The 27,960-nt window shown below is 46.8% G+C and overlaps 1 protein-coding gene across 1 annotated transcript; it reads left to right on the forward strand.

Moving 5' to 3' along the window:
* IFFO2 (intermediate filament family orphan 2) lies at window positions 1-27,823 on the forward strand. The gene is made up of 9 exons (XM_031613496.2): window positions 1-711; window positions 17,744-17,804; window positions 18,548-18,643; window positions 20,239-20,379; window positions 22,050-22,192; window positions 24,168-24,288; window positions 26,179-26,268; window positions 26,885-27,015; window positions 27,212-27,823. The coding sequence occupies exons 1-9, from the start codon at window positions 125-127 to the stop codon at window positions 27,315-27,317; spliced, it is 1,476 nt and encodes a 491-aa protein (XP_031469356.2). The 5' UTR covers window positions 1-124; the 3' UTR covers window positions 27,318-27,823.
* The last annotated feature ends 137 nt before the right edge of the window (window positions 27,824-27,960 follow it).

The following is a 27,960-nucleotide window of genomic DNA, read 5'->3' on the forward strand; positions in this document are numbered from 1 at the left end:
GCGGCGGTTGCGGCAGCCGCAGGAACGCGCGGCGGCGGCGGCGGCGGCGGCGCTCCCAGCCCCACCTCCCCCCCCCCCTCTCCGTTCATAACGGCCGTTCGCCTCCCCGCCGCTCCCCTCCGCCATGAACTCGCTGCTATTCGGCGAAATGGCCCGCGCCTTCTCTCCCGGCGTTACGGCGGCTGGAAGCGGTACACCGGGAACGGCGGGCGGAGCGGCGGGCGGCCCACCGGTAACGGCGGCGCTGCGGAACGATCTGGGTTCCAACATCCATCTGCTGAAAGGTCTCAACGTGCGTTTTCGCTGCTTCCTGGCTAAAGTGCACGAGCTGGAGCGGAGGAACCGGCTGCTGGAGAAGCAGCTGGCGGCCCAGCAGTGCGAACGAGACCGCCGCCTTCGTTATAAGACCTTCAGCCGGGATCAGGCCGTGCAAACCGACGGCGGTCTCCCGTTAAGCGGAGCTGCTCTGTCTACGAGCCCGGCACCCGGCCTGGTTCCGTCGCATTACAGCCGTTTACCCGGTACTATTTGGAGCTACACTCAAGTGAGACGTACCGGCGGCGGCGGATTGGAAACGGTTCAAGGGCCGGGGGTGTCTTGGATTCACCCGGATGGTGTCGGGGTGCAGATCGATACCATCACACCCGAAATCCGGGCGCTTTACAACGTCTTGGCCAAAGTCAAGAGGGAGAGAGACGAGTACAAGAGAAAGTGAGTGGGGTGTTGGGGGGCTTCGTTTGGGTGGTGGTGGGGACCCCCCCCCCCTTCTTCTTCCCCCTTTTTATTCCCTCCCCCCCCTCCTTCCCTATAAATGGGGGTTTTGGACCCCCCGGTTGAGGATGGGTGCTCCTTGATGCTCTAGAGAAGGGATTTGGGCTCTTCTATTTGGGGATACTCCTCCCCCAGCATCACAAGAGAAAGGATCCCCAGCTGGGGATGGGGTTCCCAGCACAACCATCTCTCTGGAGAATGGATTTGGGCCCCCCCCCACCCCCAGTTGTGTGGCGTGCACTGGGGGCACAGGGATAGACAGACCCTCCTGTTACACCTCAATCCTATGGAGAAGGGATTCGGAGCCCCCAGTTGGAAGTGGGACCCCAGCACTGCAACCCATTGGAGAAGGGATGTGTGGACCCCAACAGGGGATGCCCCCTTCCCCCCCTCAACCACCCCCATACCCCACCCTATGATCCACTGGAGAAGGGATATGGGGACTCCAATTAGGAGTGTCCCCCACCTCCCCCCACCCCAAACACTGTGATCCTTTAGAAAAGCAACCTGGGGATTCCAGTTGGAGTTGGGCTTCCCCAGCACTGTGATCCTTTGGAGAAGGGGTTTGCTCCCCTCCCCAGCAGGATGGCACAGCCCTGGGGGCAGAGGGATATGGGGGACCCCAATTAGGGTTAGGCCTCCACTGCACCGTGATCCTTTGAGATGAGATTTGGGCCCCCCTCCCGTTGGAGGTGAGCCCCCTTCATACTGTGATCCTCTGGAGAAGGAATTTCGGGACCCCCCAGTTGGGGTTAGGCCCATATTTTGCCGTGATCCTTTGGAGAAATGGTCTGAGGAGCCCAGCTGAAGTGAGGCCCCCATTGCACCTAGAGAAGGGATTTGGGATCCCCCAGTTGTGTGGCAGAGCTTTGGGGTTGTGGGGATGGGCTCCCCTTGAAGCCTTTGGAGAAGGGATCGGAGAAGGGATCTGGGACCCTCAGTTGTGGATGAGCCTCCCAGCATCGTGGCCTCCTGGAGGAGGGATTTAGGCCCCCTCAGCCCTGACGGCACAGGGATTGATCCCATAGCACCACAGTCCTCTGCAGACAGGATCTGGGGACCCCAATTGGGGATGGGGCCCACTTGGCAGCCTCTGAAAGAGATTTGCAGATGCCCCCCCCCCCCCCCCCAAGCATCATGATCTCTAAAGAAGGGATTCGGCACCCTCCCCTCCCCCCAAAGTTGGGTGGCACAACCCTGGAGGTGCAAGGATGGGCCCCCCCAGCACCACAATCCACAGGGAGGATGCTGGCAGCCCAAGCTCCCCTCCTTGGGAAGGGTTTGGTGGGGGGGGGAATCCTTCTTGAGGAGGGTTTTCTCCTCCTCCAGCATCCACTGCACCACAGGGAGGCTGGGTGTTCCAAGCAGCTCAGCTGTAAAACCCCTTCAAAACCCCCTTTTTGGAGATGGGGAGTAATCTGTTGTTCATATTGCATCGTTCTTGCTAAATTTAGCTCGTTCTTCATTTCCTGGCTTAATCAGTCGTCGGTTTCGTCCGCCGGTTCTCTTAAATTAGCTCAGTGCTGCAATATTTGGGTTGCAAATACTGCAGGGGAAGGTTTGCTTGTAATTCTTTGACTTGGTCAAAACAAAACAAAAGCCATCGGAGCAGCCTTTGTGAGCCCTGGGAATCTTGAGGCTTCCTTCAGCCTATTGGGGGGTTTGAAATGGTGTTCTTTACCCGGTGATGGATAGCATTGCCTTTGCAGTGCTGTGTTTGCTGCTCAACGCATCCGTGGTAGAGATGGAGGCCAAGGGAGGAAAAAAAAAAAAGAGAGAGAGAGAGAGAGAAAGGGTAGTTGGGATTCTGCAGGGAAATTCCTGCATTGCCTGAGAGCTGCTGGGCGATGGGATTGGTGTGAGTGCTCCCATTTTGGGGTTTGTTTTTTTAGGCTTAAAAATGTGTTTTTCGGGTTGTGTTTTTGCTGGAGTGCAAACGTAATCCTTTATTTGTTTGTGTTCCTTTTGGAAGCAGTCGGGGCTTCTGGTGGAGCTGCCTGAATGTCTTCTGCCTGTTTAACAGAGCTGCAGCCTTGTGGCTTTTTTGCATCCTTTTATACCAGAACTGATGAATTGCTTCAGAACGCGTTTCTAAGCAGGAATATTCTGCTCAAGTCATGAATTTCAGCCCTCTGTGTTTATTACTGATCTCAGTGCATCTCCTGCGAGCTGCCTGCATTGCCAAGCATTGGAGCACCCACTGCACCCAATGGGGAAAAAGTCTCCCTCTTTGTTCCCAGCCGTGGGGCTGTGTTTGTTTGGTTGGTACCAGGGAGATGGGAGGAAGCTGCAATGGGGCTGGGTGTTGTGTCATTGTGCTCCATGGCTTTGCTCAGCCTTTGAGCATCCTGGTGCTGGCTCATCCGTGGCGTTGGCGATGCCATTCCTGCAGTAAGATTCCTCAGTTTGGGTTCATTATCCTGAACTCACGTGGGGTTGTGTTTGTCAGCAGCCTTGGAAAGGTGGGTGAGAGTGTTTTTGTGTCTGTTTGTTTGCAGGGGAAGGGTTCTGTGGCTCTGAGTTTACGTTATCTTGCAGGAATATATACAAGTTATTTAGAGAAACAATCTTGCAGTGCAAAATGAGCCTGGTGCTGTTAGGGCTTGCATAAAAGCTAAGTGCATGCATGAGTTTCTGATCCAGATCTGTGATCCTACAAAGCCACGCGAGTGCTTAAAAACTGACAGTAAAAACTGATGTGCACCTGGCAGGTGGGCAGCCCTCTGCAACAGCCCTGCTCCACATTGCAAGGATATTCATGCTGGGAAGACTGAGTTTTTGGGCCTGATGTTATGGTTTGAGCACTGCTGGAGTGCAATTCAGGATCACAGGATGGCTGAGGTTGGAGGGGACCTTAAAGATGATCCATTTCCAACCCCTGCCATGGGCAGTTTCTGCCATTACTGATGGCTTCTTGTAGGAGAAGGCACCCATCTCCTTGGTTCTGCCCACCAACATCACTTTTCTGGGGTATCCCAGAAACCCAATACTGGGATGTGCAGACAGCAGAGCACCTGGGCTGCGTTACATCCCTGTTTTCATAGAGCAGCTTGGCTTGGAAGGGACCACAAACGAGCACCCCAAGCAGCACACCCCAATTGCTTCCTTTCTACAGGCTGGGTTATGGCTTTGTCTGCTGCCCAGCAAGAGGCAACCCTTTGCATTCAGCCACCCTTGAAGACCACGGAATCACAGAATGGTTTGGGTTGGAAGGGGCCTTCAAGATCTCCTTTAGGACTTGTGTGCACCCTGCTCTGCCAGCACAACGCTGCTGCGTGTGGCCACGGCTCTGCTGACGAGGTGAAGCCCTGCTGCAGTCCTGCCCTGCTCTCCCTTCTGTTCCTCTCTCCCCCCTTTAACTGCTGTGGCAAGCTTTGCTCTGAACATTTGAATAGATTTGTCTATTATGGTTTCAAAATTGTTCATAATTGGAGCAGATATTGAGCTGGCCAGATGTTGGTTGTCTTTTCCAGCCCAGATTTAACTCTTAGTAAGGGTTGGACTGGAAATAATTGTTTTACCCCAGGATGGTATTTCATTGGGAAGATTAATCAAGTCCACTTGAAAAAGAGATTATCTTAAATTTGCTGCAGCTGGAAAGGACAAAGATTATCATTGTGAAAGGCACCGAGCGTCAAAACTCACTGGGTCTCTTTTTTTTTTTTAAAGAAGGGAACTTAATAAAAATGTGCTTAAGAGAAGCCCTGGAGGAATGTCTGAGAACTTTTAAAGCTAAAATAGCAGTGGTAACAAGATGCAAATGTTACACATAGAGCCAATCAAAAACAAATAATTTTTTTATCCCTCCAGAAGAATGCAATCATCGTGCAGGACTTGAGTCCACGTTTCAATTGGTCACAGAGCTGGCAATAATGCAAAAGCCACACACGCATATATGTGGGTATACATTTAATTCTGGTGCACAGGTATATTTTGGCACATACAGGAATGTATTTAATTCTGGGATGTGCACTTTTCTATTGCAGTTGTGCTGCAATGAGGCTGTTTGCGTTCTGCACCACTTCCCACGTGGATGCAGCCCGATGTCAGAGGTTTCAGGTACCCCTCATAGATGTGAATCACAGAATCAATAGGACTGGAGAAGACCTCTGCTCCAACTGCCCAGCTGATGTGAGGTTTGATGCTAAGTGCTCACCCTTGGGAAGCCGGATATTCAGTCTTAAAAAGAGAAATTTACTGGGATTTCTGGGCTGTAGTAATGCAGGAGAAGTTTGGGAGGAGAGCACAGGGCTCCCTTTGATCCTCCTATCCAGCACTGCTACACAGAACCAAGGGATTGAGGCTCTATTTGCTAAATACTTAACCAGATGAACACCGTGCCCTATTAAACTGGCTTGGAATGGGAACCACCAGGGTAGGGTTGAGATGCAAGGACTTGATTTCAACTAGCGTGCAAGCTGTTCATTCCGTGCTTTATCTTTGCCCAGCTATTAGCTCAGAACCCCAATTAAAATAATGAATTTGCAGATGAACTGGATCGGAGAGAGAGGAATCGCCGCGTCGTGCCGTGAGTTTCAGAGAAACTTGGGCTGTGCTCTTCAAAGAGTGGCTTCCCCTGTTGAAAGAGAACCACAACGCTTTCTGTGCCTGTTCAATTCACCTTTTGTTCCTCAGTGACTCACGGTGGGAAACCTCGGATTTGGTGAAGGGGGAAAAACCAGGCAGAGAGCACAGCTGTGGGGCTGCAAATCCCCCAGATGCCTCTGATCCCCAACCTATCAACCCCCCGAGACCCTTCTGATGTAGGGGTGAGGCGAAAACAGACTTGAACCCAAGTTATTTCTGGCTCTTCATCATGGCTAATCACAGCCTTTCTGCAGTGAGTGCTGGGATGGAGCTGAAGGAAGCGCCGAGCCCATGGACAGCTCAACAGCTGCTTTTTTGTGGTTGGGTATTTGTGGTAAAGCTCTGTCTGGTCTTAAGTTAGCTTCCTGCGTTTCCTTCTCTGTGACTAACTGACTATTCTCAGTTTGCTGGATGTGTTCACAGGACGTTGCTCTTTTTGGCTCAAGTCTCTATTTTAAATGTAAAGTCCAGCTGTTTTCATGGAATCGTTAGGGTTGGGAAAGAGCTCTATGGTCACCAAGTCCAGCCGTTGACACATCATCACCATGTCCCTAAATATAATCACTAAGGTTGGAGAAGACCTCCAAGATCACCAAGTCCAACCATCAACCCATGACCGCCATGCCTATTGGCCATGTCCTTAAATAGAATAATTAAGGTTGGAGAAGACCTCCAAAGTCACCAATGCAACCATCATCCCATCACTACCATGTCCTTAAATAGAATCACTAAGGTTGGAGAAGACCTCCAAAGTCACCAATCCAACCATCAGCCCATCACTACCATGTCCCTAAATAGAATCACTAAGGTTGGAGAAGACCTCCAAAGTTACCAAGTCCAATCATCAGCCCATCACTACCATGTCCCTAAATATAATCACTAAGGTTGGAGAAGACCTCCAAGATCACCAAGTCCAACCATCAACCCAACTCCAAATAGAATGATAGAATAATTAAGGTTGGAGAAGACCTCCAAGGTCACCAAGTCCAACCACCAACCCATCCCCACCTTGCCCACTGATCATATCCCTAGATAGAATCATGAAAGGTGGAGAAGACCTCCAGGGTCACCAAGTCCAACCATCAACCCAACTCCAAATAGAATGATAGAATAATTAAGGCTGGAGAAGATCTCCAAGGTCATCAAGTCCAACAATAAACCTATCCCCACCATTCCCACTGATCGTGTTCCTAAATAGAATCATTCAGCTTGGAGAAGACCTCCAAAGTCACCAATGCAACCATCAGCCCATCACTACCATGCCTGCTAACTGTATCCCTAAACAGAATCATTAAGGTTGGAAAAGACCACTAAAATCTTCGAGTCCAACCTCAACCCCACCATGCCTACCAAGCCATGTTATGTTTTCTTTGGGTTTGTGCAAGAAAGGAGATTTTGCTGTTTGGTCTGATGTAACACGATGTAGTTTAACTGAATTTAGTTTAAGTGAAGCTCTTCTGCAGCCTTGTGACCAGTTCATACTGAAAGATTATCTTGTTCCCAGAACCCTGAGCTGATTTGTGCTGAGAAACAGAGCGAGGCAAACTTCATAAACATACAGCAGGAAAAGCTGTATGGCTTCTCCAGGGTGTTATCTTCTATATTTTGCTCTCTTGTGGTGTGTTTGGTGTCCTTGGGCTGCTGTCACGTGCCAATGTTAGCTGCAAGTGAAGTGATTGAATGCATCTCCCATTTTATGTTCAGAAGAGGAGAGAAGAAGTAAATTTGCTGCAGTGTGATGTGAGCTTGGATGCACTGATAGACCATAACGTTTCAAACATATTGTTGGAAAGCCTTGGTTTTGAGGTTGGAGATGCCCACGCTTGCTGGTTAATGACTCACGTTGGAGGGTGGCATTTGGTTTTGGTGTGAAAGAAAGAAGTCATTTTGTAATCCCCAGGCTGTCTCTGGGTCTCTCTGTTTCAAAGCAGGCATGAAAAATCCCAGAGGTTTACCAGTGCCTGCTGGTGAGTTCAGTAACTTAGAAATGAAGTGATGAGTGCCATCCCTACAACATAAGGGAATCCTTCTCCTGCTTGCTGTGCTACGAGTGATGCTGGTCAGCGTGCAAACACAGCATTGGCTCACACTCAGGGCACACTAATCAGCCTTCTGCTGCTTCTCAGGGTGAAAAATAGAATTCCCTCTTGCAGGCATAAGGCAGTGTGATGTATCCACCCCATGGCTCTTCCTGTGAAGCACTGGCCGTGCGATGAAGCACTGGGCAGTCTGGATTCTGTCCTTACTCTTCCCCCAAATCGCTCCCCAGTGACTCCACCAGCATCCCTGACCTTTGGTCGTTTCTCTGTTCCACGCTGCTTTGAAACCCCTGCTCTCAAAAAGAAAGGGAGAAAAAGGAACGCAGAGCACTTAGGAACTCCTGATTCACAGGGCAATGTTTTTGCCACTCATCTGTATTCTTACCCAGCACGTGGAGCTGCTGGCTGCCAGCAGGGACAAAGCGACCCTGGGAACGAAGCTCCTCCTGCAGCGATGCCATACAGGATTTCAACCCTTCCAGAACAGCTCTGGGACTTCAGTAAGCTCATTTGGGGACAGTTTCCCTTGGGTTAGCATGGCACGGGGCTGTGACTCAGCCTGGAGCTGCAGGCAGTGAGCTCACAGCCCTCCAAGCTGCTCCTCCGACAGCCCTGCTGCCTTCAAACCAAGTTTGTCCTGCAGCTCCTCAGCCCTCCATCATCTCTTCCCTTCCCTAAATAGCACAAGCATTCCAGTGCCAGGGTTTTGCATCTCATTCATAACCACGTTGCTCATTTAGCTCTCAGGTAATGTAAGATCTCCAACACCAGCCTCTGTTCATCCCATTTTCCCCATTGTTCGTCCGTGCATTAAGTACTGAGCAGTTCTGTCACTGGGAATTGATGCAACAACAAAACCAGCCATTGTGTTGGTGTGAATTTAAGGCTGATCTGCCTTTCTCCAAACACTGAAAAACGCCTGAGCTGGAATGCTATATCCTCCTCGGTGTCATCTTTATTCATTTGCTCCCATTTCAATGGCAGGGTTCTGCTGTTTAATGGTACTGCCGTAAAGACCAGTCACTGTAATTAGCCAGGAATACTAAACTATATTAATCTACCCATTGTACTAAAGTGATTAAAGCAGCTTAAACACAGTAAGCACCCTCACAGTTGTTGGAGGGCCGTGTCAGGAGTGCTGTGTGTTTCCTCTGGTGTCACAGCAGGCTTTCAAGAGCTGTTTACTTCCTACCTTTTGCTGTCACTTGCTGTCTCAGAACCCCTGATGTCACATGCAGATGTTGGTGGTGGGTGAACAGTTGGTCTGGATGATCTCAGGGGTCTTTTCCAGCCTTAAAGATTCACCTTTGCAAAGATAATCCAGCTGGTAAAACAGAGGTAAGACAAAGCTGGGTGCATAGGAACACAGTGCGGAGACTTTGCTCTGTATCTCAGCCATGACTTTGATTTCCTGAAAACTGATAAGAATTATCTCACTTGATAAAACAGCTTCATTGGGTTCAACCGAGCCTTCAGTGTTGGGGCAGAGATTAAGACAACTTCTGGCTCTTGGTTTTGAGGCTGGTTTTGAGGAGGTGGAGGGAAAGGGAGGCCAGAGAGTGGCTTAGCATTTACTCTCAGCTTTTCAGTCTGAGGTATTGCAGAAGTGAAGGAAGAAGAAGAGCAGGAGCTCTGCTTGCCTTCTGCAGAAGAATAATCACAATTCTTTTTATCACTTGGTCTCATCAAGACTTGTGCCTTCCAGAAATGCTCCCTGCTGGTCGCAGTGTGGTCACAACACAGATGAGGACTGACTGCTTGTAGCTCCGAGATCAGGGAGACTCAGTGGAGACAAGACCCCTTATGTAAGTGTCACTCAGAACTCCCTGCTCCATGCAGGAGACCCACAGAGCTCAGCCTTTCCCCTCCATAGCATTGCTGTGAGGTCCACTGCGAAGGCAGCTGCTAAAAAGAAATAATCCTCACCCTACATGGGAAAAATTTCCCTTAGTTAAAAGCTTGCTCGATTACTGCTTAGAGCTGTGATGTCAGAATCTTCCACGCAGTCATACGCATCAGCTGAGATAATGTGCTGTTTTAACTTGGCAGCCTCCAAGAGGACATTCATGAAAGCTTTCAGTAGGTGTTTATAGCAAATAGAAAGGAAATTCGTGCCACAGAAGTTTGCCTGTTCTTTCCGACAGCTTAGCATTAGATCTTATTATGGCTCTAAATCTCTTCTGTAACTACTTGTCTCCTCGGCTGCCAGGCTTTGGCAAGTAGAAGTGTTTTGCTAAGAGAGCAAAGCGTGCCTTGCTTGGTTTTTCTTTTTTCCTCCTGCCTCCAGAGTGCTTCTTCCATGTTAATATTTGTACCAGGTCTTGAAGTGTCTCCAACGTGGGGATTTAAATCTACATCAATTAAAAAGAACTAAGAATTAGAGGAAAAAATGGTGAGGCTGTGGGACGGGCATGCTGGTGCCTATCATCTTCCCTTTAAATCCATTTGATTAAATGATGAGCGTTAAGCAATTTCTGAGTTTCTCTCAACAATGGATGGATTCTTCTGTGATTATAACATGACTCAGTCATAATAATCCCCTTTCATTGTGCACTTTTGTTCCTGAAACTGAGCGCTGAGGGCTTCTCAGTACCTCCCATCCTGACATCCAACCTGATAATTTGGTGAGGAAACCTTCCTTGCTCCGTTCTGCTCTGCTGCAGCCTGTATTTATGTCAGTAATGATGCAGATGGTGGGGATGAGCTGCCCAAAGGAATCACGTGGCTTTTTTGGGACGCTGTGATAATAGCACACTGTATTCTGCAGCTCACAGTCCCCCTTTGTGTGCACGGGGTCTCTTTGAGTTTGTTTTTTTCCCCAGCCTTCCCAGTGCAGCTCTATGAGTTCCTCACATTCACACAACTTGCACCAGGCTTTTTCTAAAAGAATCTCAGGTTGCTGAGCAGGCTGTGCAAGAACTGCAATATGATTTTTGCAGCTTTGCATGGGCGACTGTGCCTGCCCTGCTGTTGGAGGGTTAGGAAAAAACATTATTTCAAGATGTCAAACTATTGCTTCTCATTTGTCCAAGGAGGCTGTGGATGCCCCATCCCTGCAGACATTCAAAACCAGGCTGGATGTGACTCTGGGCAGCCTGGGCTGCTGGTTGGTGACCCTGCACATAGCAGGGGGTTGGAACTGGATGAGCATTGTGGTTCTTTTCAACCCAGGCCATTCTGTGATTTGCTCAGAGATGCTTGCACATGTCTCCATGAGACCCCCATAATGGAATTCAGCACGTGGCACTTCTTCAGGCTCACAGCCTCTCTTCTGCTCTTTGTGCCCCACTTGAGTTTTGCAGCATCTCTCACTCCGTTTTGGAAATATTTGGAAACACAGGCAGGAATAACACATTTACTTGGCCAAATCTCAGAGCAGTTTGCAAGGCATTGGGTCCGAGCACCTGAGTGTGTGACACACTGCTTACCAGAACAATGTAGCTGCAAAATAAATGCCTGCACACAATCAGCTGTCTTTAATGCACAGCATTTGTAGTGCTTGTGTTTGTGGGAGATTTCCTTACATGGGAATTGAGCATTTGATAATTAACTCGTAGCCAGCAGCGCTGTACAGTCGTGTAATCCTGTGCTTTTTGAGATTACCTGTTTCAAAATGAGTCAGAGCAATTACTTTATCTGCAGTTATGACAACAGTTTCACAGGAATGTAATGTTCTTTGCTGTGGCTGTTTCATAAGCCGTGCTCACAGTTGTCTCCTCTGTACCTGGGTGGCAAAGGAGATAAGGGCTGGTCGTGTTCATGCATAGGAGCAGCTCTGTGCTGCTGTGTTCTGATCAGCCAGGACTGATGAGCTCTAGAGATGAAGGCTTTCGATGGTTCCTCTCCTGCACAGCATGTTTTCCCCCTTCCATCATTGCCTCATCTTGGTAGGATATGGTTTTGTCCTCACTTTACACCCTTCTTTTCGTGCAGAGTAAATGCTGAACTCCCTGCCCACCCTGCAGAAAAGCAAACCCCCAGGCCTTGCTTTTTCCTAAATTGCTTTTTTTTTTTTGCTTTTTTTTTTTCCCCACAAGGCTCTTTTGTGAGAAACTGAACTGGGTTAGCTTCAGTTACCACGAGGCTCATTGGAAAATGGAAGGCAGGCAGCTCTGTGTTCTCACGTTACTGAGCAAATCCTTCTCCCCTTCCCCAGGGTCTGCTGTACCACTGGAAAAAAAAAAATGGCATTTCAGCTGTCAGAAACTGCTGCAGAATTGTTTGTTCATGCTTAAGAGAAGTATATTTGTTCAGGGCTTGTAAACACCATCAAGAAGATTTTGACAGGAGTGAAAAATGAATTTAAGCTGGTGGTGCTGAGTGGGAAAGAGCAAGAATTAATCCTGCTGGAAGCCTTGGCTGCAGACTGCCCAGCACTCTGAGCTCAGCACATCCAGCTCCATCTGATCCTTGCTGCCTTCAGATAGGCTCTTTGCTGCCCTGGCAAATATAGGAGGAAAGCAGTGTTTGGTAGTAGTTAACATACTGTGCATTACATCATGAGGCTTGCTGCTATCTTATCAGCTGCCCTCGGTGATGACTGACCAGAAATCTCTTTCTGCAGGAAATGATTGGGTTCCAGGAGCTGGCGTGGAGAGCTCCAGAGGTAAAACGTGACCCTAATTAATTAGATTCTGATTCCAGAGTATGGATGCTTCATAGAGAAATACCAAATAGGCAGAGGCTTTTTGTGGTTTACTCCTTAAAGCTCCATTCCTCCCGAGCAGTTTGGATTTCCACACGCCTGACCTGAGCTGGAGGAGCAGAGCAGCTGTGTAGAAATGTGAAGATGATGTGAGCTTGCAGGAAACGTGAAATAGAATTGCCTTACCTAATCAGGTCCATTTCAGGAGGGCGTAAGGTAGGAGTGTGATTAATGTGCTAATCTATTTCTAATCACTCACAGCTGCAGAATAGCAGGGCAGTGGTGTTGCAGGCTAAGGTTACAGAGCCATTAATGGTTAGGAAGGACCACTAAGACCACATCCAGCCCTGCAGTGGTCAGTGGAAGGCCTTCAAGGTGCAGAAGGGAAGGTGCAAGGCTTGCCTGGGTACCAAGAGATGCTTTAGAGTAGGAACTTAATTGCAGGGTTGTCATACAGGAGGTGTCCTGTAGCTGTGTCACTTAAAATGCATTAAACTGGGCTCTGAATCTTGCTATTATATGTACTACTACTATTATATGTAGATTCTCCTAATGTAAGAAAAGCAACACCATTTGCTCTCTAAAGGAATGCCAGCATGGCTGTTGCTGCTGCTTGAAGTTATTGAGCTCTTGTGACATTATGCATGGCTTAATGAACTTAATGAACAAATGAACTTGCAGCTGATTTTTATTGTGGTTCCATTAACAGGCTCGATCACCATTCCAGATGAATATAATCAAGAGGTATAATTACACAGTGCTTTTCTGTACAGTGAGTTCTTCCACTAATTCTCTTCACAAGGAATGGAGCCTAGAAGAGGGCTTTAATATTAACCTCTCCTTTGTAACGAAGCCCCTGAGCTCTAACAGTGCAATTTACCTGTCCAACCTCAACCACTGCTACAGGTTCAAGGCATGGACACCCGTGGACAGGTTCCATTGCATGGACACCCTCGTTGCTCTGATCTTTGGGAAATCTGATGCTGCAGAATTTGAGCAAAGAGAGCTGTGACTTGTGCAGAATGCTGCCCTGCCTGTTGCAAACAACAGATGACTTCATTCAGGAGTGCAGCTTGCTGCTGCTGTGTGAGAGCCAGCCTTTAATGGAATCAGATGTGCACATTAAATTAATACGTTTTACATGGGAGCCCATCAACAAACATTTAATTTACTTCCATACGAAGGCAGGGCACGTGGGAGCAGAATGGGCTGTGCTTGGGATAATCTAGGAGAATCCCTGCGTGGCAAAAGCTTTCTTAATCAAGAGGTAGCATTTGTGAACAAGCTCATTGTTCACAGTTAGCAATTACTTAACGTGACCTCGCAGCTCACGGAGTGCAAAACACACCGGGTGGAAAAATGGAGTCTAAAAACAAGGAGAAGGTTGGTTGGCTTTTTGACCCAACAGAATAGAAAATGGTTTTGTGTGGGTTTGTTTAGGAGTGTAAAGCCTTGTTGACACCTCTCCAAAAAGCCTCAGGTCCCCTCTCCCAAAAAATCCAAATGCCTGGGTACCGCACTGCATCCCAGCCAGCGTGCCCTGCCCAAATTCTGCCTCCAGCCATGCACAGCATCAGCATCCTCACGTGCCACAGTTGGACTTGTGAAGGGCCGTTAAGCGAAATCAGCATTTAATGAGCAGAATTATTAAGTGTCACGTTGATAGTTAACGATCTAGGTGGTGGAGAAGGGATTAGCAGGCATGTTGCTGCAGCCCCCCCGGTGCGTAACCGTGATGGTGATGAAATGGGTTGGGCAGCACACGGTGCACAGCTTTCAATCCCGTGCCAGGGGTGGTGAGAAGGCAGCAACACCTTCCGTTTGGAGCTGCCATCAACAAGGGATGGGCGTCAAAGGGCTGAGAGCACAAAAGAACAAGCAGTGCTGGCACTGGAAGGAAGACGTGTCTCCATCGGAATGGCTTGGTGCTGCCATGGGGTTTTCTCCACTTCCTTGCAGGTGTGGTGCAACAGAGAACCTGCAGCCTAGGTGATAACATTTCTTACAGGTGAGCAAGGCTGGGTGCATCTCATGCCCAAAAATGGAACGGTGCTGCCTTAGCATGCAAGGAAAGCCAAGTGGAGTCATGGATGTCCGTGAGCATTTTTCAGCTGTCGTTCAAATGCACACTTTTCTTTTTCTTTTTTCCTATTGTAGGCTTCAGCACTTGAGCTCTTTGCTTTTTCTTTGTCTCCCTACGAACTGACGAGAAGGCAGAGCTGAAAGATTCCAAGTCCATACCTATCCCATCATTAAGTGTTATTGGAGGAGGGTTTGCTCCCTTGAGGAAGGGTGTTTTTAATGAAAAAAAGACTGCACTGGATGCCACCAGGCATCATTAACGATCAGCTGCTCTATTTGCCTTTCTGCCTTGAGCAAAAGCACATTTCAGGCCGTATGTTTATATCTGGCTTATTTTGCAAACATCTTGTCTGTTGTCTAAATAAAAAGAAACTCACCGAGCCATTTTTGCAGAGGCAAAAGTCTCTAAACCTTTCTTTCCTAAACAGCTTTTGTGAATCTGATGGGCGAAATTCACTTTGATGGGTGGTTCTCTCCTTCCAAAATTCACTTTGATGATGTTGAGGGAGGAGAATTAGGCTCAGGTTGGTGGGGGCAGGTGATGCAGGAGAAAGTTTGGAAGCCTGTTGTGTCAACCCCATGAATGCTAAGGTTGGCACCTTAGCTTTGGGGAAGGTTTGAGGGGTTACCATCGAGTTCCTGAGGTGCCCCCCTTAGCTGTGTTAGTGTTGGTGTAGCTGCTCTTCCAATTTCAAAGGAAACACACAAGTTTGTGGTGTGACTCAGCTTTACAGGAATAAGGCTTTAAGCAACTTTAATCCCAGCTGACTGCTGGTGAGTATTGTTTGTTTAATAGCCCTGCAACGCTGCTGTTGCCTTTAAAGACAGCAAACTGCCTTTGTTCTCCTCTAAGCTACGCAACAAGACACTGACTCTTAATCACAGGGCTGCAGAAGTAGTTTGGGGCCCTGAGCTGCAGTGACTGCACGCTGCTGGAATGTAATGTGTCACATCTGGTCAAAGGGAATCGGTCCGGATCTGCTCCAATGCACACTAGCCCATTTCTGGGAGGTGGTGGCTGTGATTAAAGCACCCTTGGTAGGTGGGAAAAGTGGAAAGAAGAGTGGCTAGGCTTGAGATTTCTGATTTTCTGAGGCTTGTATTTCTGATACAGTGAGCAGTGCAACCTGCTGGGGTTGAGCCTTTGGGTTGAGCCATGGAATCATCATGGTTGGAAAAGATGGTTTCCAACCATCAAGGTTGGAAAAGACCTCATAAAGCACAGCCATACCTCTGCACGACCCCAGTGACCACATCTTCTGCTGTCAAATCAACATCAAGAAGATACGGATTGACTGACATAAAATGATGTTAGGAGAATAACTCGCAGCACGTTGATTATTAATGATGCCAGTGCCATACTTAGCATCTTCTCAGTGGCTTCTTGTTGCATTTGTTGGAGCGTGTGATAGCAGCTGCCAAGGGCCCTTGTAAAGTCCTGCATGTTACAGCAAATGGAGCATGATCATATGAATGAGCAATCTTTCTATTGTCTCACTTGCTTGGAAGTTTAAACGGAGAATGAATCAACTGCCTCATTGTCAGCCTCCAGCTTCTCCTTCCCCTTCTTCCCTACCAATGACCTGATCACTCCTCTAATTAAGAGAAACAGAAACCAGAGTGGGGTGTGTTGTGTGTAAGAGAAGACGGCCTTTTCCTCTCCTTTGACTCCGAAGGAAGGGAATTAGGGCTGTAAATCACCGCTCTGTGAAATGCACTGTGAAGTGGCATAAAGGGAAGAAATGGAACGCCTGGAATTTTGTGCAGGATAAGGGAGGTTGGGCTGAGCAGACGTTGAGATGCGTAATTTTGGCAGCTTCCCAGCACGGCTGAACTGCTGGGGGAGGAATGCTAATCCTTTTTGCTTGCTTTTTTGGCACAACCACTCAAAATATGCAGCTCCATCTCCCGAAAAATACATCCCTCTCTGCAGACTGCATCGTGCTCTGTAGGAATGCAGGTAATACAGGGTAACCTGAATGCAGCCTCTATTGCTGATGGAACAGTGAAAGCCTGGAGGAGCAGCGTGCAGTGCCAGCATTGACTTGCATCCATAGAGGACCAAGAGGAGTGATTTAAGCCCAGCAGCACTGCTGTATCTGAAAGAGCCCATCACAGACTGCAGTACAACCCTCCTCTTTCATTTCACCTTCTTGACTTTAATATTAAATCTGGAAAATTAAGTTACTGTTTTTATAGGAGCATACGTGTAATCAGCAGTCAGAAAGGAAACAGGATATGGGAATACAAACGAAAATATTTGATGACAAATGCAAATTTCAGCCGAAATATTTTACCCTGCTTGGCAGTAAATCCTTGCTGGTAAATAGAAGCACCACAAACCTTCCTGTGCAAATCAACCGTGGGTTGTAAGGGGAGAGTGCACATGCTGTTTTGCTGGCTGTTGCTGCAGCACAATGGCAGGAGGGAGCAGGAGCAGCCAGCCTGTCATCTCAGTGCTGCTGCAGTGAGCTGTAACCCCTTCAGGTGCTTCTGGTTGTGCAAGTAGCACCGTGCATCCTCCCCTGCAGCAGATCCTCCTCACCTTCCAGCTCAGATGGGATTAAATTTGCCCTTCAATGCAAGTATCGAACGTTATTTGATAAAGTTTTGGTCCCTACAGAAAAAAAAAAAGCAACAAACAAACAGTGGAAGTGGCAGCAGAAATTCTTACAGTGGTACTCAGATGCTCACGTGAGTGTTTCAACTGTGCTTTCCAATATTGAAAGTGAACGCATCATTCCTTCTGTTCTGATGGACTGGGCAGGTCTCCTGTGGCACTCTAGAACCGTGGAATCATGAAGGTTGGGAAAGACCACTCATATCACCAACCCATCAACCACATCCCTCAGTTGCCACATCTCCATTGAACACCTCCAGGGGTGGGGATCACCACCTCCCAGGGCAGCCAACACATCACCGCTCTTTCTACTCAATATATTTTTTTTCCTGAACTCAAACTGCATTCATGCGTAGGAATGAGCATCATCACGTTTCTGAGAGCTTTGCTTTCAAATTAGCAAATGACAGAAGTTGACAGTGCCCTTTGAAACCTTCCTATGCTTGAAATGAGGAACTGCTGCCTGGTCCTATACCCAATCCAATAATGATGCTTGTTTAATTACACAGCTTGTAATGACAAACCTCCTTTTCTTGTGCCCTCTCAGTGTATGCCCTGCATTCAGAGACACTCATCTGGGTGCTCTACTTGAGGCTGCAGGACGTGGCAGAGGCATGTAGGTTCTTGCAGGTTTTGATGTAGAGAGCACGTAAGTGTTTGAGTTGATTGGGTTGAACAGGTGAATAGTGAGAGTGCTGAGTTGGGTGATTGAACTTTAAACGCCTTCTGTTGCTCTGAACATTTCCCACCTCACTTGGAACCAAAAATTGCACAGAACTGTAGGAAGGGTGCTGATCCCAACGAGAGCTGATTTCACTTCTAGGCTTTTATAGACTTACATCCCTGGTTTGAGGGTGTGTAAACGAGGGGGACCATCTGCTTGACGTTTGAAATAACTGTCATCATCCTACAGCGAGCAGCAAACGTGTGATATGGGAAAAAAAAAAAAAAACATTCTTTCCCACAGTTAACGCTCCATCTGCACATCTTGTCTTTCAGATGGGAAGAGGAACTGACAAGAAGAATGAGCCTGGAGTCTATGGTAGAAACTTTGCGAGAGGTAAGCCTGGAATAGAACTCTAGAAGCATTCAGGTTGAAAAAGACTTTCAGGATCACCCATCCATCAGCCCATCCCCACCATGCCCACCAACCCACGCTATAGAACCAGGGAATCAATTAGGTTGGGAAAAAAAACACTAAGATCACCAAGTCTGTCCATCAGCCCATTCTCACCATGCCCACCAACCCATGCCATAGAACCATGGAATCAATTAGATTGGAAAAAAACCACAAAGATCACCAAATTTATCCATCAGCCCATCCCCACCATGCCCACCAACCCATGCCATAGAACCATGGAATCAATTAGGTTGGGAAAAAAAACACTAAGATCACCAAGTTTATCCATCAGCCCATCCCCACCATGCCCACCAACCCATGCCATAGAACCATGGAATCAATTAGATTGGAAAAAAACCACTAAGATCACCAAGTCTGTCCATCAGCCCATCCCCACCATGCCCACCAACCACGTCACTCAGTGCAAATAGCTTGTGCTGAATGGCACCTGCTTTCTCTACACCTTTAATTGGTGCTGATCACCATTCAGTTGTTGCCTTTTAATTAAAACCTTTCTTGTAGCCCCAGCAGCTGAATGAATGCGTGCCAGAGAGCAGGGTGAATGCTTGGAAGCTGAGTGCAGTGTGGGGGTGGTGATGTGCCTTATCAGCCTTGCTCAGGTTAAGTGAGGAAGTGTGTGTTGCCCTGTGGCCTCTGAGTTCTTTGTGTGCTTTCTCTTGCAGGAGGCGCAGGAAGCGGAAGCTCTCCAGGAGGAGTTAAATGAAAAGATTGAGAGATTGAAAGCAGAACTTGTGGTGTTTAAGGGTCTGATGAGTGATGTAAGTACACTGGAGAGCAGAGTGGCCAACTCCCAGTGCCTCTGTGAAATGTGTGCGTTGTGCAAATGGCTTCATTCATGGAAAAGTTACGGTCGTAGTGAGTGCTGCTTTGTAGTTAGTATTATGACTGCCTTTATGATCTAATGCATCAGACAGATCACCCTTCCCCCTGCTTCCTGTCTGGTCTGTGTAGAGATGCATTAACTTGCTGCTTAGCCCATAAACTGGACTCTTCCCTTCCTCCCCCGATTCCACTGCTGGCGATGCTGGCATTCCAGTCTGCAGCCATGGGGAACGTGATGGAGAACTCCCAGGTTAGGGACAAGGATTCAATCACCATGCAGCTGTCTTGCATTTTAGCCATACTGATCGTATAATCGTGCAGATACCTGAAAGAAAAGCTGGGTGAACACTAAGGTGGCTTTCTCCTTAAGACTGAAGCAGCGTGCTGATGCCAGTTGTCTAATGAAGATGTTCTCTTATGCTTATTTATTCAGTAATTTTGTTTAGAACCGCTTCCTCCGGTCTTTATATGAGCTTGCAGAACCTGCTCCCTGGTGTCAAATGTATTCTCTCAGGGCCACTGGATCTATTCATGCGAAATTTGGCAATTAGCTGTCTCTTCTTCTGGTGTTTAATGAAGAATAGGCATGCTTGGTTAGAGGCAGTGTGAATCTTGTTAGGGCTGCATCGCTTAGAACTCGTTCACAGAGGGAAAGGTGTTGTTCAGTGTGTACAAAAAGGGTGGTGGTGAATGCAAACATCCTGCTGGATGTGTGCTCTGAGCTTTGCAAGGTGGAAGAGAGCCTAAGGAAAGCAGCAGGAATGCTTGTTTGAATCCTTCCATGTAAATATGTAGACCAGAGAAACACAAAACGTTGGCACGTTCCTCTTTGCCTTCCTGTCGATAAGAATCACTGCTACCTGTTCAGTTGATAAGATTGTGTTTAAAGAGTGTCATTGTTCATAGCCTCCTTTTTTTTTCTGTGTGTTTGGAAAATAAAAACCTCCCCAAGTTGTCCAGAAGAGGCTGGAGAAGAATGAGAATCATAGGATATCCCAAATTGGAAGGGACCCATTCAGATCACCGAGTCCAGCTCCTACAGAAACCTGCTTAATGTTTTAAAACAAAGAAAACAAAACCAAAAGTCTTCTTGTTGGAAAGCGAATTTAAAAGTGCTCTGCAAAGAGTTTTTCCATTTTTCTGGTCAGTGGGATGATTTTCCCATCCACTGAGATGCTTTCCAACAGAGAACATCTCACCTAGGCTGGGTGTCTGCAAAAACACAGAACGGTGTTACTTTGTGGATCCAGCAGAACTGTCTGAACAGGAGCATCCCTTAGAAATTCAAAAGTTGTGTTGGGTTGGGCACAGGTTGTTCAGTGGCAAAGAACTGAGCTGAGATTTTCCTTGGAATTGGACACAAATGTTAATTCTGTTAGCTGTCTAGTCTGCTTAGACTGTCTTTCCAGGAGAACAGGACGTAATATTGTTTAAGGATGCTAAACCCTGGGGTTAGAGAGATACTATGGGGTATCTCTGCTTTCCTGAACTGTATAATAATAGAAGATAATCACTGCTGTCCTTCCTGCAGCCCATGACAGACCTGGACACAAAGATTCAAGAAAAGGCCATGAAGGTGGACATGGACATCTGTCGGCGAATCGATATCACAGCCAAGCTGTGTGATGTAGCGCAGCAGCGCAACTCTGAAGACGTTTCCAAGATCTTCCAGGTGATTAGGCTGTGAATTTTCTGTAGGGTAGGACGAGCAGTGATGGGTCAAGAGGGAGCAGTGTCGAGAAGCGTGGTCCAGGTCGCTTCCATTTATTGAAATGTCTCTGTGTAGAACTGTGTTCTTCTTTCTCAGCGTTGGAGTGTAGCTGTCTTCTGATGTAGCACTAAAAAAAAATAATTGAGAGAGTTTTCACTCAAGATGAACTTTAAGGTATGATGTTAGTCTTGATCCCATTTGGTAATGAATGCGTTAAAAAAAAGGATTCCAGGGCCTAGGTTTGTATAAATGGCTTCCTCCTCACATGTGAGAGGTTTTTAAGCTTGAAGAACTGTCATCTGAATGTTCTTATTTCTGGCTCGAGCTCCACAGCCAGAAATAACACTTCTGTGGTGGCGAGTTATGATTGCATTGTGAGAGCAGCAGCTCTAATTGCTTTCCTTGAGCTCTTATGGCTCCTTGGTGCTAGTAGGAAAAGCCATCTAATTTGCTACAAAACCAAGCAGTGTTAGCTCTGTGTTGAGCAAACCTGTAACTCCCATTGCAGTTGATCTTGTGTCATACCTGCTCTTTCAATTGTGATTAACCCAGCTTCACTTTGGTCTAAACGTGTCCTGTCCAATCCCTGAATAAGTCCAGTGCTTTTCTCCGTGTTGTGATGCCATGTGAAAACACTATGAATATCCTTGTGGTCTCCACTGGTTGTGTATTTTGGTTGTGATGAAGTTGCCTTCATGTTTGGTGGTTTGTTTTTCTGTTTTTGTTTGTTTTTTTTTTTCCCCTTTGTTTCCAGAAAGATTCTGATCTCCTTTTTGGAGACAATTTTTGTAGCATATTGAGCCACTGCGTTGTGCTCGTGGTTCCTTCTTGTCTCTGAGCAGAAACTGCTCTGTTTTTCTGCTCAGAGGTAACTGCAAAGCACGCTTTTGGTCAAGCATGCAGTGGTTAAAATGATCAGTATGGAGAGCAACACCAACAAAGGATGGCTCACGTGCCAATGAGAGGGAAAGCTGCCATAGGCTGGGAGCAGGCTGTGTGTGACTCAGTGGTACTGCATCTTTTCCAGCCATGCTCTCTGCCCTTTGTGGCACGGGGTCCCTTGAATCCTCTGCACATCTGCAAACTTCCTTTCTTTCGAGGCTGTCCAGGGATTGTCACGGTTGGGTCGATCCTCCTTCTGTCAGTCTGAAGACTAAACAGTCTGCCTCTGCTTATGGGGAGGGAACAAAGCTGGCTTAAAGAATCTCTGCAAGGTTTCTTGTCTACTCTTCACAGTTCTTCAACACTGGGAGCAACAGCCTGTGGTGGTGGCAGGAAAGGGAGAGTTCTGTCATTTGCTCTCAAGCCTGCTGCCTGGGCACTCCTGCAAGCTTTTGCTTTTCCCCTGTATCATTCTAACCTCTGCATGTTCTCTGGTAGGCCATAGGCTGCTGTCAGTGAGCAGATGAACATCTGTAAAGCGCTGACAGCCTGCAGCTTGCTTTGCTCTTTGCCATTTTTGAACTGCTTTCTTATGCTCTTTGTTCCCCACTCCCTAATGGATGCAAATCTTGAATACTGAACTGCCTGGGAGCTGATGTGGTTGTAACCACCCCAACGTAATGCCTCTCCTTTATTTGACACAGCATCTCAAACGAACCTTCTAGTTACAACTCTTCTCTCCAATTAAGGTGGCTTCCAAGAAGAAAGAACGAAAACTTGCCTCTGATGATGACCTCTCAGAACAGGATGCAGACAACAGCAGGTTCTCTGACGACGAGGTCAGCTGTTCCTTGAACATCACAGATGAAATGAAGCGTATGTTCAATCAGCTGTGAGTATCGTGGATAACGTGGGCAAGACTGAAATGCAGATTTAATCTCAGAACCCAAGTACTGGGTTATTTCTATAGGCGTTCAGAAGGTTTTTCATGGTAGAGAATTCGAGTCTGTGTGTTAGAGGATTTTAGGAGGAACCTTGCTGCTTTTTGGGCTGGATGGAATATGGCATCATTGTCACTGGAAGCTCAGTTGAGGAGTGATTCCAACTTCTCTGGTGTTTCCCATCATTTTCAGGTCAGCTGTAGGTACTTGGCACTGGTGGATGTGTCCAGATCAGTGGTAGCAGAGGATGACAGTCGTACAGATGATACCAAGAATGTCAAAGGTCTCTTCTCCTGGGCAGGAAGAGTTAATTCATTTAGCCTAAAGGTTTACCCCTGGTATCCACAGGCCAGTGAGAGTTAAGGGTCTCTGCTGTTTTCTTTTGGCAGAGGGAGCCCCAGCCAGCGCCGTAGGTCTGATTTCAGTAGCATTTCAGCATTTGTGTCTTCTGCCAACTTCTGCAATGACTGCGCTGGGAGAGGCAAGAATTCCCAGTGCTTTCCCACACATCAGTATTTAATACGTAGGAGTACACAAGTCCTTCTCTAAGGAGCACTGGCTCCTCTTCTGTTGTCAGCTGTTCCCAGAAGTTCTGTTTTCAGGCCATGCCCCCTTCCTTCCCTCCTCAGTTTCATCTGTAGGAGGGCATGATGTGCCCAAGCAGTGCAGGTCATTCTTCATGTTCCAAGTCTTGGTGCTGTGTTGGTGGCTTATTGAAGGTGATACACGTCTAAGTAAATTCTTGGTTTGGGGGCTTTGTCTGATCTTAGTAACAGAAACCTTATGCAACTTTCATTGTGTCTGCAGTGATGACCTTAATGCATAAGTGCCTAGCACTAAAAAGTCAAAATGTGGTCGATGTTGGACAACATTTGTCTGTAATAGGCAGCAGCAGAACTGGGAGTCTGCATTCTGATAGCACTTGCAGTGAAAAGAAACTGAGCTGAAGAAAAATTCAATTGCAAAAGACAGAATCGTGCACGTCCAAAATGTTTATTATTTTGTGAAGCAGAGATAAATGCCATCTCTTGTGCCAAGCTTCTCAGCTTCCTGAAGACAGTGGGGAACTCAGCTTCCGGATTGAGATGTTATCTGCTTAAAAGGAAGTGAGCTAAAGAACCAGAAATGCATCAGCCAGAAATGAGCAAACTGTGAGCAGCTTCAGGTTTTTTTTGCCAGGCCTCCTTAACAAAGACAAGAAGCAGCTACTTGTGTTTCACTGCCTGCTGTTCAAACCAAGAGGGACCTGGCTGCCTTCTGAAACTCTTTCCTTTATTGCACAACTGGCCATATTAAAGGGGCTTGACCAAATAGTGAGGTTAAAGGCCACTCTGCCACTGTTTTTTCTCAGTCTTAAGTGGCTTCAGTAGTATCTTTGCTTGTCCAGCTCAATAGTAAGTACTTACGTTCACTTGTGCATCATTCTAGGGCTCAGTTTTCTCTTGCTTACTTTTGAAATGAATGTTTGTAAGTGCTGCAGGGGAAAATGTTGGCTGAACTTCAGCGTGAAATCAGCAGGGAATCTTCTAGTGGCTGTTTCCTGTATAATTCCCCAAACTGTGGTTGAGTTCATTTTCCCATGTATAGAAAGAATAGTTTAAAACATTTTTGTGGTTTTGCAAACAGGGGAAACTAACAAGCAGCACCATCTGGAGGACAGAACTAGGACTGTGTGCTTCAGGCTGGGAATGCTAACAAGGATCTTTTATTCCACTTTGGAGTGGCAAAGAGCCCAGGAGTTGAGGGACTTGCAGACAGTGGCAAAGGCTGCTTTTAAAATCTTTCAGGATTTTCGACTGCTTTGTTTCCTTTGTTCAGTTCTTGTGAGCCCTTTTTTATTTTCTTTTTTCCTTGAACATTAAACGAGGGGATGAAGGAGTGGGGCTGGAGTTCTTTTTCACTCATGCTTTTCCATTACCTTGACAGTCGTGAGACGTTTGATTTTGATGATGACTGTGATAGCTTAACGTGGGAGGAGAACGAGGAAACGTTGCTTCTTTGGGAGGACTTCACAAACTGCAATCCTTCAATTGACCTCCAAGGAGAGGTGAGTATTTCAGTTATCTCCTTAAACTCTTCTCTTCAAAACTGGTATCCCTCAGCTGCTCTTTCAGCCATCTGAGCCTTTGGATATTTGACTGGTGATCTGGTTTGCCATGCAGACTTGCTTTGATTTTAAAATCCTCTTAGTGCTTTCTCTCCGTGGTCGCTTTTCAGTTTATTTACCAAACTCTATTTCTTCTGCTCCTTCAAACTGAAGGAGACAGAAATATCAAGCAAGTGTCAAAAGATCCAAGGCTCTAGCTGTTGTAGGAGCATCACACCATCTGTCCCCCTGACCAGCGAGCCAGCTAAAGCCCTTTATCTCACTTTCTCTGGAGGGTGTCAGTCACCCTTCTGTTGTCAAAATAGCACATGAAGTGTGTGAGATGGTACCATACCCTCATTCCAGCAGGGAGAAAAGTAAACTTGGTGCGTGCCGTGTGTGATGCTGAGGTCTATACAGCCTGACAGAGGGGCTGTGTAAGGCCTGAGGGATCTTCTGAGCCCACAGATCTTGTGCTTCTGTCTTCCCAGTCAATAGGAATCTCCTGGTGCTGGTGGATAATGAACAGCTTGCTCTTAATCCTGAAGATCCCATGCAAAGTAAGCTAATGGCTGCACGCTGCCTCATTCAGTGACTCCTGAGCCTTTTAGAACAGGCCTGAAGAGAGATTGAAATGGCAAGGTCTGGCTCTGCGCAGGCAGTCTTAAACGTGATGCTATTATTTCATTACTGAGCAGCATGACAGCAGTAGGTAGGCAATAATCCTGCCTTCTCCCATCATTGCCGTAGTACGGAGATGCTGAGGCAGCAGTCTCCTGAATATTGTCTTGTGTTGACTGCCAGGGGTTGTGTTAATTTACATCTTCCCATTTGTGGATCATCTGGCATAGCCTGAAACTGCGGAGATTATTTCAAAGTGCTGGGACTGCAGAAAGCAGCATACTTAGCTGCACGTCTTTTGAGCAGGAAGAGTGGCAGAGTGATAACGTGCAGCCATGTACTGGAATTAGTGACAGATTTATTTGCATATACCCATGTGTGCACGTATAAGCACAGCTATCAGAGGAATATTGCCGAACTCAGACCTTCAGTGCAAAAAAACTCTAAAGGTTTTAAGTAGCTTAAATCCTTCTAAATGAAAATTATACAAGGAAAGGGTAGATCCGTCTTGTAGATGGAGATTCAGAATAAAGACTGCTCCGTCTGTGCCTGGTCTTTAACACAGTGCTTTACATGCCTGAATCTTCCTTCCACTGGCTTTATTCCTTTCAAGTTCTTACACGGTGCCCTCACCACCTTCTTTGAAGACCTTCCTCCTCCAAACGTTTCTGCATATAAAAGGATAAGTGGAGTGATTCTTGTAACTGGTTAGCCTGACGTTGATCCCATGCAGGATCCTGATAAAGCTGCTGCAGATGTGGCCGAAGGATGGTGGCAAATGGATGCTCATCAAGTCAGTTGTGTTAAATTGATTGCTTTGCCTCACATTTAAGTAATGCATTTTAATAGGAAACAATGCGTGCAGGCTATGAGATGATGGAAACTGAGTGGTCTTGGGAGTAACAGTATGGAATCAGAAAATAGGAATTCCAGAGCAATGCTGTAAGTAGTGGTGTGCTCAATACAATGAAAAAAAAAATGGAGTTTCACGTCTGGAAAGTAATTGCTGCATATTTCTGCATGATCAGACTGGGAAAGGTTCAGCAAATGCAGCAGTTCCATTTTTTGGCATCATCAGGTATCTGTTTGTTGCTGGAGTCTCGATCCAAGGTTCCTTTGCATGGAAGGGTGTAAAAACTTGCACTTCCCAGTGAGGTTCTGTGAGAAAAATCTGCAGCCTGCTGCTCTGTTGGTTTCTTGCTAATTCTTTGTGTCCCGATTTCCCATCAGGAAGAAAACCTGGGAAACTTGATCCACGAAACAGAGTCTTTCTTTAAAACAAGAGACAAGGAATACCAAGAAACAATAGGGCAGATAGAGGTAAGGAAGTGATTCACGATCACATAAATAATTACTAATGGACAAAAACGTGTGCAGTGTTCTGGTCACACCTGCACACACTGCCAAGGAGGGATGTGTATCTCTATCAAGAACACAAAGCTGTTTTCCCTTGTCATACTTTTGGATATTTTTTCCTAAATACTCTTTCCATCACTACTACTGACTGAGCACAAGTCTGTAATGTGTGCAGTGAGAACCTTCAGAGCAAAGAATCGACGTGCACTGGGTTTTTTTTCCGCTGTTTGTCTTGCATGCCCACCATCAGACTGGGAAACATTTCACAGGAAACCACCTCAGAGGTCGCCAGGCACAACATCTGTAGCTTCTCACCATCTTAGCCCATGAATGTGCTTTCATTCATTGCCATATGCTGACAAACAAAGCGGCCAAGCAGCAGAACAGGATATAAGAGCTGTTCTAAAAACAGCGTCGAGCTCTGATTAAAATACACCTCATAAGGAGATGAGTGCACTCTCAGCATGCAGCACTGGCAAGAAGGATTTATGGATCCCCAGCAGTGTGTAAAGCTGAGGGAGGCTGGGAGGAGCTGCCAGCAACTCACCTTGAGCTGATGGTTTTTTTTCTTCTCCTCCAGCTGGAATTGGCCACAGCCAAGAGTGACATGAACCGCCACCTTCACGAGTACATGGAGATGTGCAGCATGAAAAGGGGCCTGGATGTACAAATGGAAACCTGTCGTAGGCTTATCAAAGGTTCAGCTGACAGGTAGTGAGATCTTAGAATCCTCCTCCTTACCATCCCACCTTTTATTTACTGCAAAGCTGAAGTTTGTTGGTAATGAAAAGTATCCTTAGTTGTTTGAAGAGTGAAAGTGACGATTCTCTTCGCAAGTCCCACAAGTTTCCTTGCCTGTCAGTGGTGTTTAATGCTTTGTCTAAACCTTTCTCTGAATTTTCTGCAGAAATTCTCCATCTCCCAGCTCTGTAGCCAGCAGCGACTCAGGAAACACAGATGAAATTCAGGATGAGTTGGACAGAGACGCGGATGTGGAGCCCATGGTCAGCTGATACGTGGTTGGAGCATTCCAGTGAAAGGGAAAACACAAGCAAAGATTGGAAAACAACACACTGATGGGGGGTGAAAAGAATAAAATTAAGACTTGTAAGCCCCTGCGTCGGGCTTCTAAGGACTCATTCCTACACGCATCCCCACCCCACCCAAGGATTGGTGCTGTAAATTTCTATTGTTATACAATTCACAAATGCAGAGTCCTGTAAGAAAAACATGGTGTTTTAATTGTGCCTTTGCCCCAAGCTGAGCCACTTTGAGCTCCAGTGGAATATTACTAGCAGGTGTTTTTATATGAAAAAAAAAAAAAAAAAAGTAAATTATATACGTATCTATTGAAAAATCTGGTTGCAGCAGAGAATGGTGCTGCAAAGGCTCTGGATATTTCAATAAGCTTCTGGTTTTATTGAACTGCTGCACTGATTGGCAAAAGAAATACTGGCAAACTGAGCAAGGAACCCGAGACAATTGTGGTGTAATTACCAAAAAAAAAAAAAAAAAAGAATGCCTGCAAATCGATCTGTAAACATTTAAAAATAATACAGGGTTTCGAGACGGAAAGGAGTTTCTTCATTCCCTCTTTGTGGGTGAAGGAGCCTTTGAGATTTGGACTCTCTGCCAAACTCCAGGCTCAGAAGCAGC

The sequence above is a fragment of the Phasianus colchicus genome, chromosome 22, assembly GCF_987193195.1.
Source record: "Phasianus colchicus chromosome 22, bPhaCol1.hap1.1, whole genome shotgun sequence".
NCBI lineage: Eukaryota > Metazoa > Chordata > Aves > Galliformes > Phasianidae > Phasianus > Phasianus colchicus.

Excerpts from the sequence above, each read along its gene's own strand:
- IFFO2 (XM_031613496.2), top strand. The coding sequence starts at position 125 with ATGAACTCGCTGCTATTCGGCGAAATGGCCCGCGCCTTCTCTCCCGGC. Across the intron at positions 20,380-22,049 it reads ACGTTTCCAAGATCTTCCAG|GTGGCTTCCAAGAAGAAAGA; the intron begins GTGATTAGGCTG and ends TCTCCAATTAAG. Across the intron at positions 26,269-26,884 it reads AAACAATAGGGCAGATAGAG|CTGGAATTGGCCACAGCCAA; the intron begins GTAAGGAAGTGA and ends CTTCTCCTCCAG.